The sequence below is a fragment of the Notothenia rossii genome (genome assembly GCF_949606895.1).
Source record: "Notothenia rossii genome assembly, chromosome: 8".
NCBI classification, from domain to species: domain Eukaryota; kingdom Metazoa; phylum Chordata; class Actinopteri; order Perciformes; family Nototheniidae; genus Notothenia; species Notothenia rossii.
In genome coordinates this window covers 2,612,607-2,631,429 of record NC_136906.1, presented here as the reverse complement: position 1 = coordinate 2,631,429, position 18,823 = coordinate 2,612,607, and the positions used below count along the sequence as shown (strand labels likewise).

The 18,823-nt window shown below is 40.6% G+C and overlaps 2 protein-coding genes across 4 annotated transcripts; both read left to right on the top strand.

Moving 5' to 3' along the window:
* The first annotated feature begins 1,883 nt into the window (after nucleotides 1-1,883).
* Nucleotides 1,884-8,166, top strand: LOC307014147 (deoxyribonuclease-1-like). Of its 2 annotated transcripts, none has more exons than XM_079641904.1 (9): nucleotides 1,884-2,099; nucleotides 4,002-4,200; nucleotides 4,724-4,815; nucleotides 5,315-5,419; nucleotides 5,623-5,723; nucleotides 6,183-6,292; nucleotides 6,776-6,927; nucleotides 7,008-7,092; nucleotides 7,886-8,166. In XM_079641904.1, exons 2-9 carry the CDS (start codon nucleotides 4,009-4,011, stop codon nucleotides 8,093-8,095), a joined length of 1,047 nt encoding a protein of 348 aa, XP_079498030.1. In that variant the 5' UTR covers nucleotides 1,884-2,099; nucleotides 4,002-4,008; the 3' UTR covers nucleotides 8,096-8,166. The 2 variants fall into 2 exon arrangements, with proteins under 2 accessions (XP_079498030.1, XP_079498029.1); XM_079641903.1 differs by having other exon boundaries at nucleotides 1,885-2,099; nucleotides 4,008-4,200.
* Nucleotides 8,167-10,747: 2,581 nt separating this feature from the next.
* LOC307017151 (deoxyribonuclease-1-like) lies at nucleotides 10,748-17,045 on the top strand. 2 transcript variants are annotated; one of them, XM_079646696.1, is made up of 9 exons: nucleotides 10,748-10,858; nucleotides 12,980-13,118; nucleotides 13,503-13,591; nucleotides 14,108-14,188; nucleotides 14,425-14,519; nucleotides 14,831-14,943; nucleotides 15,510-15,664; nucleotides 16,231-16,324; nucleotides 16,879-17,045. In XM_079646696.1, the coding sequence occupies exons 2-9, from the start codon at nucleotides 12,981-12,983 to the stop codon at nucleotides 16,924-16,926; spliced, it is 813 nt and encodes a 270-aa protein (XP_079502822.1). In that variant the 5' UTR covers nucleotides 10,748-10,858; nucleotide 12,980; the 3' UTR covers nucleotides 16,927-17,045. The 2 variants fall into 2 exon arrangements, with proteins under 2 accessions (XP_079502822.1, XP_079502821.1); XM_079646695.1 differs by lacking the exon at nucleotides 10,748-10,858 and adding an exon at nucleotides 10,985-11,134.
* The last annotated feature ends 1,778 nt before the right edge of the window (nucleotides 17,046-18,823 follow it).

Genomic DNA, 18,823 nt, shown 5'->3' with positions numbered 1-18,823 from the left:
TTTTGCGTTCACACCAAAAAGAGAATTAGTTCCGAGAACTTTTACACCCATTTTTAGTGCCTGCTAGAGTGGTGGTACTATCCTGGGGAGAAAAAAGTACCAATTTCGATTGACTGGGCGAATTGCAAACCACGCCCCGAAAAAGCCGCCATTGTATTTGTTGGTATTAGCATTATTAGCATTAGCATTAGCCCCACGCAACAACGGAGAGAGACTAATTTATGGCAACACAAAAGAAAACATGGGAGCGGTGGAGATGAGGAGGTGTCGGCATTCTGGCGATTTACTCGGAAGGCTTCAGTAGAAGCTGCTGGTCGACTGAAGCCAGTCCCCAACTCCGGGGACTTCCGGCCGGGGACTTCGGGCGGCAGTATACGCAGTGAAGTTGTTTGCGGCCTGCCAGTAAACCCAAAGCAGAAGAAGAAGAAGTGACGTCAGCGGCTTCATTTGCCTAATCCTCCCTCAGGGAACTTGTTCCGGGGTGAACGCGATCTGCTCTTAGTTCCATGGGGTAATAAGTGCTGGGCACTAAGTACGGCAAAGTACGTGGTGTGAAAGCGGCTATTGGGTCACACTCTTGATCTGTTTATAACCAAAGGTCTTCAAGGTCTTCAGATCTCAAACATCCTGGTCACAGACGTTAGTCTGTCAGACCACTTCTGTATCTTCTTTCAGATCGATATCAGTGTTTCCCTTAAGAGGCAACCACACATAATCACAAAACGATACATCACAGAGAACACAAGCATGTTGTTCATTCAGGCCTTCTCTTCCACTTCAAACTTTGTTTGTGAATTGGTTGACAATTTCATGTCTAAATCTACACATCTCTTTGATGCTCTCGCCCCTACTACAGCTGTCTCTGGTAAAAAACGCCACAGTGGTGAAGCTTCAAAAGAGGGAATGCAAATCAATCACATCTCCATGTTCATTTTGAGATTTTTAAAGACTGTCTCCATACTTATGAGTTCATACTAAGAAATGCAAGACGCTCCTATTTCTCAGAATGAATTAGAGCCAACTGTTAGAGCCAGAGGTCTCTTGTCTTCAGGAGGTTTACTCCTCGTCCCCAGAGTCAGAACTACATTCACCGAGGCAGCTTTTAGTTTTTATTTAATCACAAGCTTGGAACAAACTGACTGAAACTCTGAGGTCCGCCCCAACACTTTCAAATCAACGTTAAAAACCTTTCTTTTTAATGCAGCCTATCCTGAGATCCTTCAACCTGATCGTTGCACTTTTAGTTGCAGCCAGTATTTTATCGCTTTTATTAATTTTTTGTTGGTTTTTGATTGTGTGTTTGTTTTGTTTTGAATTATTATGTGTTGAAGGTGAAGCACTTTGAATTGCCTCTGTGTCTTAAAATGTGCTGTACAAATCAACTAACCATTGAACCTTATTCAAAGCCAATCATATTAAGTCTGTTTCGATGTTGTTGACCTCCTGTGATTGGCTGTTGCAGAGGACCATCATGGCTCTGGGTCACCTGGTGATGTCCTGTGGGAACCTGGTGTTCATCGACCTGATCGAGCACCTTCTGAACAGAAAATGAGATGTAGTTCTGAAAGCTGTTCCAGATCAAATGTATTATTGATACAGACTCAAACACTAAGTTAAAGTCACACAGAAGGTCTTGTTAACGAGCTGAGAGTCTACAACAAGCTTCATTTTGTTATTGCTAACAATGTTTACCATTTACACCTAAAGATCACGAGTCATTGCTTATCAAGAAACAGGAACTCAAGCTTGAACATGAGGAACTTTCTTATCTGGTCTCACAGTTCCCACTCAGTAAATACAGAACACATATCTTCATGGTCATTTTTAAAGAGGAAGCAATAGACCCATTTCTGGTTTTGAAGAGCATTCTAGTTTGTTTTGTTTTTTAATGAAAAATATTGAGTGTTACCACAATGACAACTCCCTTCCAAGTAAAGACAACTAAAGGGACATTGCGGGTTACTTAGAAAGAGAGGGGGGGAGAGTATAAATGCTCTGTGTTAAGGCAGCTGGCTGATTTGGGTTCTTACTTTTGAACTTCGGTCTCTCTGAGAAACCTAACCTTTATTTTGTGAACTCTGCTCATCTCCTGGGATAAGGTAAGAATACCCTTAACTCAGGAAAGCCTTGCAGAAGTTGTATATTGTGTTTAAAATGTACATGAAAGTTAAAACACCCTAAGGTTAAAGCTGTACTTTCATTAGGACATATTTTTGATATTGGTTTGGTTTTCTTTGATGTTGTGTTATATGCAGGGTGTAGTGATCATTTTACAAGTACCGGAGCGCACCTATGATTTTGAAGCTTATGTAACTACTGTCCAGAGGTGGGAGAAGTACTCAGATCTTGTACTTAAGTAAAAGTAAAAGTACCAGAGTATGCATACAGTAAAAGTCCTGCATTAAAGGTGGGGTAGGTACGTTTGAGAAACCGGCTCGAGATACACTTGTTGTTATATTCCATAGAATGCTCTTAACATCCCGATAGCAATGAATATCTGAAGTGCTTTGACAAAAAATCCATAAACAAATATCTGTGGAAGCCGTGGTTCTGTAAAAAGCACGACCAATCATCTGAGCCGGCCCGGCTAAAGTAACTGGATGGCCTACCTGCCTGTCAGCCTTCCATCTGTGCACAAACTTATCTCTGCCCTCATTGGTCATGTGCGCGTTCGTGTGTGTTGGAGGAGGGGCTCTGTGAGGAAGTGGCAGATTTTTCCGGCTGTGTATTTTCAAATTCTAGCCACTCGAGCTGCTTTCTCCAAAATGACCTACCCCACCTTTAATGTTACTCAAGTAAAAATAGAAAAGTATTAGCATCAAAATATAATAAATGTAAACAGTCCAGACAGAATGGGCAAAGCGCGGTCAGTCAATAAGATAAACTAATGAATACATGTGTGATTCTTGCAGTACCTGCTGTCCACAGCTAACAGTATGAGAACGCTCCTTCACTGATCACTGAATGAACTCACTGCATCTGACCCAATTCATTATCTTTTGTATAGAAATGATGGTATCTTGCTGATGTTAAATCTGTCTGTCTTTGTGTAGAAGGTCATTGTGTCTGAATACAATAGGTGAAATCAACAATGAAGACACACGCTAAGAACAAATGTAATCATACAGGTACTGTAGATCAGCTTTAAATAAGACAAGTATTCTAAGAGCTGCAGAGACATTAGAAAGAGAGTAATGTTGCATCACTTTAGAGTTCATGGGGAACTCACCTGGAGGAAAACATGAATGCTGTGGTGGCGTTTTAATCCGTGTCTACATCTAATAGCCACCTCTCTGTCGGGTTGTGGGTTTTGACGCGCCTCTCTTTGTTTCCAAAGAAATGTAGCGGAGGTCGTTGTTGAATCAGATGAGCTTTATTCATTGGTCCAGACGGCATAGAAACAGGAAGACACATTTCCTCGCTTCATAGTAACTAAGTTATCAGTATCCAAACAAGAACAAAAAGAACACGATCAAAGTACTTCCCCGTCTCGTCTCATCAGCTGTGTCCCCTTGTCCTGCCATATAGAGGCATGTAGCCGTGCACGTGATACCTGACGCACATTTCATAACAAATAAGTGAGCCTTAAATTAATATCCTTTAAACCATAGTGTGACTCACAAAAATAAATGATTAAGAGTTTAATCTAAATCCTTATATTATTATTAAGCCTAACATTCAGACCATAGTAATGAAATGAAAATGGCTCTAACAAATACTTTCAGATGTAAAAAGCAGGTGGATAAATGTCGTGGAGGAAATAGAACAATACTGGCTTTTTGATGTAGTGGAGTAGAAATGTAAAAAAGTAAATTGTGCTTCAGGACATTGCCTGAGTAAATGCTCCAACAGCGGGAACAGACTGCGTTCAGGATCAGGTGGATCACAGTATAACTATTACATGCTAACTGTCCATCTGTCCTTCAGTCAAGATTTAGAATGATAACTGCTTCAACAGTGATTATAAGTGTTTCTAACTATATATGTCTCTGACCTGTTTGTCCCAGGATGCGTCTGCTTTGTGCTCTGGGTCTCTTCTTGGCCCTGCTGCATGCGACCTCCTGTCTGCTGATTGGAGCGTTCAACATCCAAAACTTTGGAGTCACAAAATCCGGAATCAAAAAATCCCCAAAATACAAAGAAGAATACAAAGAAGAATACAAAGAAGAATACGAAGAAGCGATGAAAACCATCACAGAGGTCTGAAACTGTATTTGGAATTTAATATTTATTTGTTCTTCGTTGTTTTGACTGTATCTTAGCAAGTGACAAATAGTAACCCACTTCCCGTTTAAGGTTCCTTTTTTCTTTTTAAATAATTGTTTTGTGAGGTAATGGTCATTTTAAACATAATGCTGAAGTGCAGCACTAAACAGCTACGGTGGCCAGCAGGTGTAAACGTGCTGCTACGGCCCCAAACTCTTCCATCAGGAGAAACACGCTGCAGCTTCAGAAAGGATGCAGATATAAAAACACATGAAGAAACATCTCCAGCAACTTGACATCACATGCGCAGCGTTTACTAGACTGCTGTCTGTCTTCTTCTGCTGTTCCCTTTAGTGTTCACTTCCTGTCTGTCTTCTTCTGCTGTTCCCTTTAGTGTTTACTTCCTGTCTGTCTTCTTCTGCTGTTCCCTTTAGTGTTTACTTCCTGTCTGTCTTCTTCTGCTGTTCCCTTTAGTACTTCTGTCAGAATTGACCAATCAGAATACATTTTTTTTCAGATTGTCCAACGTTATGACATCATTCTGATCCAGGAGGTCCGCTGCAACAATGATCTGAGCGTACCCAACAGACTCCTGGCGCTTGTTAACCAGTAAGACTTATGAAGAGCAAACACAGTATTCTATCACACAGACACGCAGACTGTGAGGGCTGCTTCATTCATCTAAATGTTATCTTGACTGCTGCAATATCCAAATCTCAGTAATCTCAGTATTTGGCAAAACGAGTGAAAACATCTGAATGAAGTGTTGTGGAGAAGTCCTGGCCTACAAACAGTATTCTATAGACTTGATACAGATACACTTCATACTGTCATCAATTCATATATTTCCTTTCATATTGGAATTGAAATATCAATCAATATAAAAGTTATGTTTTCCAAATGCAGCAGCACTAAAGGTGACCTTTTGAAGAAGTTTGTAAAAAGTTTGACGGATCATGAACTCACATTATGATTCAAGATAAAAAATGTGTGTTTGTGTGCTTGTGTGTGTGTGTGTGCGTGCGTGTGTGTGTGTGTGTGTGTGTGTGTGTGTGTGTGTGTGTGTGTGTGTGTGTGTGTGTGTGTGTGTGTGTGTGTGTTTCCCCAGAGGTTCTGATCAGTTCAGCTACATCGTCAGTGAGCCCCTGCCCCTGCCCCTGCCCCTGCCCCAGGATACCATCAACCGTAGGGAGAGATACCTTTTCCTCTACAGGTAAAACACAACATTCAGTTTGTATGGATTGATTTGTTAATTCCCCAGATCAGCAGAAAGAGAAAATATGTGTTTGATAGAGAGTGTAAACAGCATAGAAAATGCTCCAGGAGTTGTGTGAATATGTGACCATGAGAAAGAGTCCATGAACTCGATCCACTGGAGACGTCTTCAAAATTAAGAGTTCCATCTTTCCTCTGCAGAAAGGAGAAGGTGTCCGTGAAAGACAGCTTCCAATACGATGACGAGGCAGGAGTCTTCGACAGACCGCCCTTCGTTGTCGAGTTTTCCTCCACAGAGACCGGTATTAGAGGAGAGACTTTCACTGGAAATGTAGATTATCTCAACTATTATAGAGCAGGGGTTCCCAAAGTGGGGGTCGCGACGGAAATGGAAAATAAGAAAATAAAAAAAAATAGATTAATTTTTTTAATTAATGAAATTAATTCACTGCCCCCGGGGGGGGGGGGCTGTTATTTTGGGGGTCGCGGGCTGAAAAGTTTGGGAACCCCTGTTTTAGAGAACTAAGCACCAGACTTGTGTGAGAGGAGATCCTGAGGTCTGTCCGTCACCAACACCACTTAAAATTATATCATTCAGTCGGTTTAATATTTTCTGCCACATCTACCTGAGTCAGTGCCACATTTAAAATACCTGCTTTTGTATTAGTGGTTGAATCTGATGAAGTTCATTTACTTTAGCGGTATTTCCTCTGTTGTCTTTGTCTCTCTCCATTCACTCCTCTCTCTCTCCTGGTCTCCAGGTAAGGAATTTGTTCTGATCCCCATTCACACCCAACCGGACTCCGCTGTGCAAGAAATTGATGCCCTTGTTGACGTGGTTGATGCTGCCAAACTAAAATGGAATAACAATGTAATACCCCGTACAAGACATACAATACAATCGTAGAATTACTCACACACACACACACACACACACACACACACACACACACACACACACACACACACACACACACACACACACACACACACACACACACACACACACACACACACACACACACACACACACACACACACACACACACACACACACAGGAAGCCCATATCTGCCGATGTGATCAAAACAAAAGAAGAGATCATTCAAAAATAATTGTCAAATAAAACGTAATATCTCTAAATATTAACTTAAATCTCCATCATGACTCACATGGAGCCGTTTGTTCAGGTCGTGGGAGGAGTACAGCCTCTTCTGTGTAAAATGAGTGGACGACAGAGAGCAACATTTAGACAGGGGGCGTTTACATTTGTGTTTTTTAGATTGTCCATTACCATGACATTATTCTGATCCAGTTTCAAATAATTAGTTTGAGCCGTTTCCCTCTGCCTGCAGAACATCATGGTGCTCGGAGACTTCAACGCAGGCAGCAATTATGTCAAGGACCAAGAGTGGAATAATATCCGCCTCTTCACCGACAGGGGCTTCCACTGGCTGATCAATGGCGTTGCCACTACAATGGTGAACTCTGTACAGGTTCACGACAGGTGAACACACACAGATAATCATGGAGACACTTGCATTCACACACACTCTCTTAATCCCTCCTCTCTTCCTGTTTCTGCAGGATTGTCGTCACCACTGAAATGAACGAGGGAGTGGAGAAAGCTGAGGTCTTTGACTTCAGGAAGGCATATAATCTGAAGGAGGAGGTACGTTCACACTGGACCGCGTCACGATTACATGCAGAGTCAATTCATAAGGAAAAGGTTTTTTCATCTCGATCTTCAAATACGACATCTTCCTCACCAGCGCATCTCGTTTGAGAGACGCATTTTATTGAAACAACACAAATGTAAATGTTCAGAAGTCAGTACATGTGAAGCATTTACTCATTTAACCATCAATCAATAAACACATGTGTTCAAATGATAAAGTGCATCAGACACCTCAAATCCCTCCATGTGAGCCATATTTAGAATCTCACTCATTTAACTAAAGTCATTCAGCCTAAGTGTACGTCACTAAAATAAAGCATGACTGCATATTATTTCAGAGAAGATCAGAATTTGATCAATGGAAATATTTGACATTTTGAAATTGCATCAGACCTTAATGATCATTCCATGTGAGCCATGGATAATTCAACGAACACAAAACAGCAATTTAGAGACGTTTCCTTTGCTCTGACGTCTAATGTCACGGTGGATGAGCGAGTCGTTATATTGAGCTGATAACAGATGAAGTTATTAGACGTGCAGAGATGTGAGAGTTGACAGGAGTAGTCACTACAGTCAGGAACTAGATTACATGATCACTACATTAAGTAAAGCTTGTGATTCTTTTGATTTTTATGAACTATTGAGTTTTTTGATGGTCTAAAAAATCATCTTGTGCAAAGAAACCACTTGTTAGAAGTTTAACTGAGACTTTGTTCTGTATGCCAAGTTGGAAGAACAACTAATTGAAATTGAGTTTCTAAAATGTTTTCTCTGTTTGTTTCAGGCAAAGTTCGTCAGTGACCATTTCCCTGTGGAGGTGGAGCTGAAGCCAGAGTGGGGGGGGAAACTGAAGCGGGAGCCGAAGCGGGAGCCGAAGCGGAAACTGAGGCGGGAGCGGAAGCGGGAGCCGAAGCCGCCAAAAACTGCAGGAAAAGGCCTATGGGGTTCAAAGGACCGGCCATATGACCCGAAAACCCATCCTGAATCCAAATAGGATTACCCAGTTGGAGTATATGTGGAACCCATGCAGCATTGAAAAAAAATAAACAAAGCCAAATGATTTAATTGCAAACGTGTGTTTTTGAAACAGGAGAGTGAAGAGTCTCATTGTAGTGTTTATAAAAGGTGAGGTAAATGAAATATGATGATTGTGAGCATTAACCAAGAGATCTTTTATAGGAAATGGATATCAGTTTCTACTGAAGAGAAAGACAATGTGTATCCAGAGTAACTCGGACAATCACTCTCAACTTTAGTTTAATATTTAGTGGTTTGCTTGAGTCAATGAACAGCATTCTCACAGAAGGGCAAACGTCAGAAGGGTTAGCATTCATGTGTATAGCAATCACTCACATTTTAAAAGAGAACAAAGCAATGGGATGTTCTATAAAGTCGGTAACTCCTGGAGAGAGGAGGTTATTGCATTTACGCTAAATCAGTGCAGACAGTTTTTATTAATTATTTAAAGAGTTTTTATAATAGTTCTAAATTGGCTCTGATTCTACAACTTCATTCCTCTCACTGTGTTTCTCTTTCCACCTTCATCCAGCAAAGATCATTTCTTGCATATGAAAACCTCCCTGGCAGTCAGCCTGATTCTGAACACAGGATGCCATCTAGTCAATCTATGTCATTTGATTGATACAGCCCATGAAAACCTATTCCACAGAAGGTGGTCGCCTTCAAGATGAAAGCATGTCTATATAAAACAGGAAGTTACGTTAAGACATTTATACAATCGCAATGAAAGTAACAAAAACAATGCCATCTCCTTTTCAGGTTTAAAGAACACAAATTGGGTCAACATCGCAATATATCGTATCGCGGCTTAAGTATCCCGATAGTATCATATCGTGGGGAGCCTCGTGATTCCCACCCCAAAATAAATAGTATATTTCCCTCAAAGCCCAGGTGCTTAGGGGGTAGTGGGCTCGTTGTGGCCGGTCCCAGGCCCACACAGAGCAGTCTCACTAGATAATATATTCATGGAAAGCCTTGGAGCTCAGGGGGAATGGCTCGATGTGAGGCTGGATCCAAACTGAAACTATAAGCTGCTGTTAATAAACATTTCAAACGTGATATGTCTGACTGAAATGGAAATCAACAAGTCAAAGTGTAATGATACATTTACACGACACATGCCTTAACCCCTCAGACCACCAACCCAACACAATCTGTGTGCTTGCTGTTCAGAAAAGTCACCAACACTGGAGTGTCTTATGCCTTTTCCTATTTAAGTTATTATCTATTATCAACACATTAAAAACCTGCCTGACATCAGATTGAACTCAGATATAACCCAGTCTCTGGATAATAGACTATATCCATCTCTTGTGACCAACCATTAACAGAAAATGAGATGTTGTTCTGAAGCTGTTCCAGATCAAATGTATTATTGATACAGACTCAAACACTAAGTTAAAGTCACACAGTAGGTCTTGTTAACGAGCTGAGAGTCTACAACAAGCTTCATTTTGTTATTGCTGACGATGTTTACCATTCACACCTAAAGGTCATGAGTCATTGCTTATCAAGAAACAGGAACTCAAGCTTGAACATTGGGAACTATTATTTCACATGACTTTATTAGTTTAGCTGAAAGCTATAACATTAAGTTGAACCTACAATTTTTTTGTACTAAATATTATTCTTAACCACCTGGTATATGTTTAACTGAGACATGTATGCTTAGTGGAACTATTAAAAAATGTATCCACAAGGGGAAACTTTCTAAAGTGTCTCTTCGTCTGTTCTCTCAGGCGAAGGCCGTCAGTGACCATTTCCCTGTGGAGGTGCAGATATCATGAGCACAGGAACCACTTCACAGACCTCCAGACTGAATCTGAGCTACCGTTATCCAGTTGGAGTTCTTCTGGAACCCATGCAGCATTGAACCATTATTTAAAAAATGCCGAATGATTTAATTGCAAACTAGTGTTTTTGAAACAGGAGAGTGAAGTGTCTCATTGTAGTGTTTATAAAAGGTGAGGTAAATGAAATATGATGATTGTGAGCATTAACCAAGAGATCTTTTATAGGAAATGGATATCAGTTTCTACTGAAGAGAAAGACAATGTGTATCCAGAGTAACTCGGACAATCACTCTCAAGTTTAGTTTAATATTTAGTGGTTTGCTTGAGTCAATGAACAGCATTCTCACAGAAGGGCAAACGTCAGAAGGGTTAGCATTCATGTGTATAGCAATCACCCACATTTTAAAAGAGAACACAGCAATGGGATGTTCTTATAAAGTCTGTAACTCCTGGAGAGAGGAGGTTATTGCATTGTGTCTTATGCCTTTTCCATTTAAGTTATTATCTATTATCAACACATGTTAAAAACCTACTGACATCAGATTGAACTCAGATATTACCCAGTCTCTGGATAATAGACTATATCCATCTCTTGTGACCAACCATTAACAGAAAATGAGATGTTGTTCTGAAAGCTGTTCCAGATCAAATGTATTGTTGATACAGACTCAAACACTAAGTTAAAGTCACACAGTAGGTCTTGTTAACGAGCTGAGAGTCTACAACAAGCTTCATTTTGTTATTGCTGACGATGTTTACCATTTACACATAAATGTCACGAGTCATTGCTTATCAAGAAACAGGAACTCAAGCTTGAACATGAGGAACTATCTAATCAGTGCTGTTCCCACTCAGTAAATACAGAACACACATTTTCATGCTCATTTTTAAAGAGGAAGCGATAGATCCATTTCTGGTTTTGAAGATTTTTCAAGAGGATTCTTGTAAGTTCTTTTACTTTGATTACGTTTTATTCATAATTTCTTCATTTAACTTTGTTTTTGTATTGAAAAATATAGAGTGTTGCAACAATGACAACTCACTTCCAAGTAACGACGTAAGGGGTGTGGAATTAGATAGAAAGGGAGGTGGGGAGGTGGGGAGAGTATAAATGCTCTGTGTTAAGGCAGCTGGATGATTTGGGTTCTTACTTTTGAACTTCGGTCTCTCTGAGAAACCTAACCTTTATTTTGTGAACTCTGCTCATCTCCTGGGATAAGGTAAGAATAGCCTTAACTCATGAAAGCCTTGCAGAAGTTGTATATTGTGTTTAAAATGTACATGAAAGTGAAAACACCCTAAGGTTAAAGCTGTACTTTCATTAGGACATATCTTAGTTTTTGATATTGGCTTGGTTTTCTTTGATGTTGTGTTATATGCAGGGTGTAGTGATACTTTCAGAAGTACCGGAGCGCACCTGTAACTACTTTCCAGAGGTGGGAGAAGTACTCAGATCTTGTACTTAAGTAAAAGTGAAAGTACCAGAGTGTATGAATACTCTGTTACAGTAAAAAGTCCTGCATTAATGTTACTCAAGTGAAAATAGAAAAGTATTAGCATCAAAATATAATTTATATAAACTGTCCAGACAGAATGGGTAAAGCGTGGTCAGTTAAAGTGGACCTATCATGCTATATTTTAATAATATATTGTAGGGCTATACCTACACTGAACAAAAATATAAACGCAACACTTTTGTTTTTGCTCCCATTTTTCATGAGATGAACTCAAAGATCTAAAACATTTTCTACATTCACAAAATAACCATTTCTCTTAAATATTGTTCACAAATCTGAAAAAATCTGTGATAGTGAGCACTTCTCCTTTGCCGAGATAATCCATCCCACCTCACAGGTGTGGCATATCAAGATGCTGATTAGACAGCATGATTATTGCACAGGTGTGCCTTAGACTGGCCACAATAAAAGGCCACTCTGAAACGTGCAGTTTTGCTTTATTGGGGGGGTCTGGGGGGGTCCGAAAACCAGTCAGTATCTGGTGTGAGGGGTAGGGGTAGGGTAATGTTGTGAATCGAGTGGCCTGTGTCTGTTCATCGTCCATAACATACGCCTGCCCATACCCCCACCACCACCATGGGCCATAGACACACATATGTATATTCATGTGCGCAAACAAGTAATAAAGACTGCTGAATCACATCACCTCTCATCTGCATGCTACAAGCTACATGCTACAAGCTACATGCTACATGCTACAAGCTACATGCTACATGCTACAAGCTACATGCTACAAGCTACATGCTACAAGCTACATGCTACACGCTACGTAGTAGAGATAACTTTATCAGGAAAAACACTTTAATCCGTGTCTACATCTAATAGCCACCTCTCTGTCGGGTTGTGGGTTTTGACGCGCCTCTCTTTGTTTCCAAAGAAATGTAGCGGAGGTCGTTGTTGAATCAGATGAGCTTTATTCATTGGTCCAGACGGCATGGAAACAGGAAGACACATTTCCTCGCTTCATAGTAACTAAGTTATCAGTATCCAAACAAGAACAAAAAGAAACACGATCAAAGTACTTCCCCGTCTCGTCTCATCAGCTGTGTCCCCTTGTCCTGCCATATAGAGGCATGTAGCCGTGCACGTGATACCTGACGCACATTTCATAACAAATAAGTGAGCCTTAAATTAATATCCTTTAAACCATAGTGTGACTCACAAAAATAAAAGATTAAGAGTTTAATCTAAATCCTTATATTATTATTAAGCCTAACATTCAGACCATAGTAATGAAATGAAAATGGCTCCAACAAATACTTTCGGATCTAAAAAGCAGGTGGATAAATGTCGTGGAGGAAATAGAACAATACTGGCTTTTTGATGTAGTGGAGTAGAAATGTAAAAAAGTAAATTGTGCTTCAGGACATTGCCTGAGTAAATGCTCCAACAGCGGGAACAGACTGCGTTCAGGATCAGGTGGATCACAGTATAACTATTACATGCTAACTGTCCATCTGTCCTTCAGTCAAGATTTAGAATGATAACTGCTTCAACAGTGATTATAAGTGTTTCTAACTATATATGCCTCTGACCTGTTTGTCCCAGGATGCGTCTGCTTTGTGCTCTGGGTCTCTTCTTGGCCCTGCTGCATGTGACCTCCTGTCTGCTGATTGGAGCGTTCAACATCCAATGTTTTGGGGAGAAGAAATCCCAAAACAAAGATGTCATGGGCAACATCACAGAGGTCTGAAACTGTATTGGAATTTAATATGAGTTTGTTCTTGTTGTCTTGACTGTATCTTCGCAAGTAATAACTGAAAATACTGACCTAATATAAAAATACTAATTCAATGTTTAAAAAGTGATTAGTTTTGCCCATGTTTCTAACACTCATGACTTAAAGGTCATATTTGTTGACATATTTTGTACAGCTGTTTAACAGGAAGTAGTACTGCCTATGAATGTTAATGTGTGGAATTAGTCTGCTCCTACCTAGAACAACAATTAACACCAATTGATTAATTCAACTGACCACTTTGTTTTAATAATATTATCTTCTAAAGTTGACCATTCATTAAATATGACGTCACTGCTTCAATAACTTGAATCTGATTTCTTTTTTTTTCAGATTGTCCAACGCTATGACATCATTCTGATCCAGGAAGTCCGCGACAAAGATGGGACGGTGACACAAAGCCTCATGGATCTTGTTAACCAGTAAGACTTATAAAGAGCAAACACAGTATTCTTACACACAGACACGCCGACTGTGAGGACTGCTTCATTCATCTAAATGTTATTTAATTGGAATATGGACTAATGCAATATCCAAATCTCAATAATCGCTGTATTTGGCAAGTATTGTGGAGCTGCAGAGAAGTCCGAACAGACTTCTACAGACTTACATATACAGAGTAATATATACACTTATATATATTATTTGCAATATATATATTATTTACAGTATATATATTCCCTTTCCGTATTGGAATTGCAATATCAATCAACATAATAGTTGTGTTTTCCAAATGCTGCAGCACTAACCTTTTGTAGAAGTTTGTAAAAAGGTTCAACAGATCATGAACTCACATTATGATTTACGTAAGATACACAAAAGTTATCTCTACGTGTGTGTGTGTGTGTGTGTGTGTGTGTGTGTGTGTGTGTGTGTGTGTGTGTGTGTGTGTGTGTGTGTGTGTGTGTGTGTGTGTGTGTTTGTGTGTGTTTCCACAGAGTTTCTCATCAGTTCAGAAACATCTCCAGTGATCCCCTGGGTCCCGGCGGCCATAAGGAGAGATACCTCTTCCTCTACAAGTAAAACACAAAAGGGCAAAAACAAAACAGCAACAGTTAGATGATCTTTTGTATGGATTGATTTGTTAATTCCCCAGATCAGCAGAAAGAGAAAAGATGTGTTTGATAAAGAGTGTAAACAGCATAGAAAATGCTCCAGGAGTTGTGTGAATATGTGTCCATGAGAAAGAGTCCATGAACTCGATCCACTGTTTGGAGACGTCTTCAAAATTAAGAGTTCCATCTTTCCTCTGCAGGCATCACATGGTGTCCGTGAAAGGCAGCTTCCAATACGCTGGCACTGGCTTCAACAGACCGCCCTTCGTTGTCCAGTTTTCCTCCACACAGACCGGTATTAGAGGAGAGACTCTGTTCTTTCACTGGAAATGTAGATTATCTATTCTAGAGAACTAAGCACCAGACTTGTGTGAGAGGAGATCCTGAGGTCTGTCCGTCACCAACACCACTTTAAACAACTCTATCTATGTTCTGCCACACACTCAGTCCCTCTTTTTCAAGCTTCAAGTCCTTCCTGCCAAATGTAAAGGACTTAGTTTGGTATTAGTGGTTGAATCTGATGAAGTTCATTTAATTACTTTAGCGGTATTTCCTCTGTTTTCATTGTCTCTCTTCATTCACTCCTCTCGCTCTCCTGGTCTCCAGCTGTGACGGACTTTGTTCTGATCCCCATTCACACCTCTCCAAGTACTGCTGTAGAAGAACTCAAGGCCCTTGCTGACGTGGTGAACGAGGCCAAAGGAAAATTGCAAAACAATGTAAAACTCTACAACCGTAGAAACACCAAACTGTTCTTTTGCCGAACTTTTAGTAAAAGTAGTAGAAAACATATTACTATGGAAGCCCATATCTGCCAATTTGATAAAAACACAAGACAATATCCCTTAAGTCATTTTGAATAAATTGTCAAACCAAACGTAAAAACCATAGACTGTATGTAAAACCGTATCTCAAAATAATACTTAGTTTACTACACAATGAGAAACGTTCTCAAAAATCACATGTTATCAAACACATTTAAAAGTCATAATTGTAAGATACTAAGTCATTATTTGACAAACATTTCTAATTATAATAACTTAAAGGCTCTTTTTTATTCACAACATTAGCAGAAGTGGGCTTCCATACAGATACTCAGTTTGTTCAGGTAGCGGGAGTGGTACAGCCGCTTTTATGTAAAATGAGTGGATTTCCCCGAAAGAGTGCAACGTTTAGAAAGGGGGCGATTACATTTGTTGTTTTGTTTTTAGATTGCTCATTACCATGACATTATTCTGATCTAGTTTTAAAATAATGAATTTGAGCTTTTCCCCTCTGCCTGCAGAACATCATGGTGCTCGGAGACTTCAACGCAGGCAGCAATTATGTCCCGATGAGCAAGCGGCCGACGATCCCCCTCTTCGACACCAATGTCTTCCACTGGCTGATCGCCAACACTGTGGACACTACAGTGTCGGGGTCTAAACAGGCTTACGACAGGTGAACACACACAGATAATCATAGACAGCCGTACACGTTCACTCACAACTCGCCCTACATTATACAATCAAACAAATAAATAAAAACAAGGATAATTGTGTTTTATTGTTGAGTAAATAACTCTATACTCTAAAAGAATACAACATTTAAAAGAAAAAGCTATGAAACAACACAGATCTCAGTGTTCTGAGCCCCTCCCCCTAACTCACGGCAACAAAGTCAGACATTATACAATTACAATAAAGAAGTCAAATCAATAAGTGAGGCTTGATATTGAGTTAGAGAAAGGTTGATAAACGCTGTGAGAATGGATCTGCAGAGAGCATTTCTCTGTGATCTCAACTCGTCTATTACGGGCGTTCAGGGAGCTCTATGCAAGTCAATGGGACGCCCTGATAGTTGAGTTTCGACGCTAAAGGGCCTCCCAGTGCGTTTGAAGGTGACGCCAAGGGATCCGGACATAACGTCACTATAGGACGAGTTGGGAGTGAGAGCGTGTTGGATAATCACACACACCGTTGCATTCACACACACTCTTAATCACGCCTCTCTTCCTCTGTCTGCAGGATTGTCGTCACCGATGACATGTACAACGGAATGAACCCCCTCAGCGCTGGCATCTTTGACTTCAAGAGTCAATATGCTCTTACCCTGGATCAGGTAACAACACCTTTGTAGTACAGGTTCATTGCAGTTTCATCGTACCTAAATGTCTGAAGGTCGATAAAGATCGTTTTAAGAGCCTTTGTGCACAAAGGGTCTTCTTCTGAGCACTAGCACCTTTTCCATTGAGGAGAGAGCCGAAACGTTGACTTTCATTAAATGTAATATTTCCCATAACTGTATTAGGTTAGCTGAAAGCTATAACATTAAGTTGAACCTACCCTTTTTTTTGTACTTATTTCAACTAACCTAAAAATCTGTTAACATAACACATTTCATTAAAGTCAACGCTTCAGTTTTTTCAGACTCTGAACAAGCACGTGTTGAATGTTTTCTTTTCTCTCTTTAGAGGAATATTTTGAAAGCAGCTTTCTGAAAACACCAAGCACAAAACCCTAATAAGGTTATTGATTAGCTATTAGCTTCCTTTAAGGCCATCTTGTGCAAAGAAACCACCTGGTATATGTTTAACTGAGACATGTATGCTCAGTCGAACTATTAACAAATTGATCCACAAACTTTCTAAAGTGTCTCTTTGTCTGTTCTCTCAGGCGAAGGCCGTCAGTGACCATTTCCCTGTGGAGGTGCAGATATCATGAGCACAGGAACCACTTCACAGACCTCCAGACTGAATCCGAGCTACCGTTATTCAGATGGAGTTCTTCTGGAATCCATGCAGCATTGAAAAAGAATTAAAAAAATACAAAATGCCAAATTATTTAATTGCAAACTAGTCTTTTTGAAACAGGAGAGTGAAGTGTCTCATTGTAATGTTTATAAAAGGTGAGGTAAATGAAATATGATGATTGTGAGCATTAACCAAGAGATCTGTTATAGGAAATGGATATCAGTTTCTACTGAAGAGAAAGACAATGTGTATCCAGAGTAACTCGGACAATCACTCAAGTTTAGTTTAATATTTAGTGGTTTGCTTGAGTCAATGAACAGCATTCTCACAGAAGGGCAAACGTCAGAGTGATAAGCATTCATGTGTATTCTGTAGAAATCATCCATTTGTGTAAAAAATAACAAAAGAATGGTATTTTCTTATAAGTTCGGAAACTCCTGGAGAGTGAAGGCCATTGCAATTACGCTTAATCCGTGCAGTCATTTTCTATTTAGTATTTTAAAATCTTTTACAGTAGTTCTAAACTGGCTCTGATTCTACAACTGAATTCCTCTTACTGCGTTTATTTTTCCGCCTGTAACAGGACTGGGCTGACGAAAGAGAAAAGCGGTAGTGCAGCAATCAAGACAGAGCCAGTGGTTAAATCCAAAAAGTGCTTTATTGTTACACAACTAAAAAAACACCTTCAAAACCGACTTTCCAGCTTACGTGTTCTCAGACTGGGCGCCTCCTGCTCCCTCCATGTGCCACACCAAACTGAATCTCTCTGTGGGTCGCCAAACCTGCTCCCAATACTGCCAAGTGGGAGAGGGTGGAGCCACCTGTTAGGAATGGAGGTGCCTCCAACTACCCTGCCTTTCAGCCCCTTACACCCCCCCCCCCCCCCCCCCCCCCCCTTTACGCACCTTTACCTTTTGGCCCGGCTCTGTGTAGATTTGATGTTCCACCATCGATGTGCGTCCAGGTCGTACTGAGAACACATCCAAACTCTGCTGAACCAGCTCCTTGGTTTGCTGTAATTGAGCTTTGGATAGCCCTGGACTGTATTCAACTCCGGCCCCCTCATTGTCTGGAGAAGAGGGGGACACAACCGGGGAAGAACAACACAGCAGTGCATCTCGGGCGTACCATTTCTTTAACAGATTAACATGGTAGATTTAGAATGTTTTGCGACGGCCAGGTTGACGTACCTTGTAATTGACTGGTCCCACCTTCTCTGCCACTTCATACGGTCCTTGCCACAATTTCTGTTCTGTGGTTGGGACCAGGACAATTACTTTATCCCCTGGCAGGAACTCCCACGGCTGGGCCCCTCTGTAATACACTTTCCTCTGGGCTTCTTGGGCTTGAGCCATGTGCTCTCTCACCTTGGGCCAGACCTCTTTCCTATGCGCCTTCATAACTTACCTGATTGTAAACTAGACATAGGGAAGAAGCTGGTCCCAGTTACGACCATCCTTGTCAACAACCTTCTTTAACATAGATTTCAATGTCTTATTAAAGCGTTCTACCAACCCGTCTGTCTGAGGATGGTAGACAGATGTACGAAGCTGCTTTACCTTGAAGAGCCTGCAGAGATCCTTCATTACCTTGGACATGAAGGGAGTTCCTTGGTCTGTTATCATCTCTCTAGGAATCCCAACTCGGCTCAACAGGTGAAGCAGCTCCTGTGCAATCACTCTCGTAGTCATGTTCCTCAAGGGAATGGCCTCCGAGTACCTGGTTGCATAGTCAAGGATCACGATAATATATTGATGTCCCCTGGCAGACTTCACCAGCAGTCCCAATAAGTCCATGGCAATGCGAGAAAACGATACATCGGTTATCGGTAGAGGTATTAGGGGATTTTTAAAGTGTGGCTTGGGACT

Excerpts from the sequence above, each read along its gene's own strand:
- LOC307014147 (XM_079641904.1), top strand. The coding sequence starts at position 4,009 with ATGCGTCTGCTTTGTGCTCTGGGTCTCTTCTTGGCCCTGCTGCATGCG. Across the intron at positions 4,816-5,314 it reads CTCCTGGCGCTTGTTAACCA|AGGTTCTGATCAGTTCAGCT; the intron begins GTAAGACTTATG and ends GTGTTTCCCCAG. Across the intron at positions 6,928-7,007 it reads TCTGTACAGGTTCACGACAG|GATTGTCGTCACCACTGAAA; the intron begins GTGAACACACAC and ends CTGTTTCTGCAG.
- LOC307017151 (XM_079646696.1), top strand. The coding sequence starts at position 12,981 with ATGCGTCTGCTTTGTGCTCTGGGTCTCTTCTTGGCCCTGCTGCATGTG. Across the intron at positions 13,119-13,502 it reads TCATGGGCAACATCACAGAG|ATTGTCCAACGCTATGACAT; the intron begins GTCTGAAACTGT and ends TTTTTTTTTCAG. Across the intron at positions 14,520-14,830 it reads GTTTTCCTCCACACAGACCG|CTGTGACGGACTTTGTTCTG; the intron begins GTATTAGAGGAG and ends CCTGGTCTCCAG.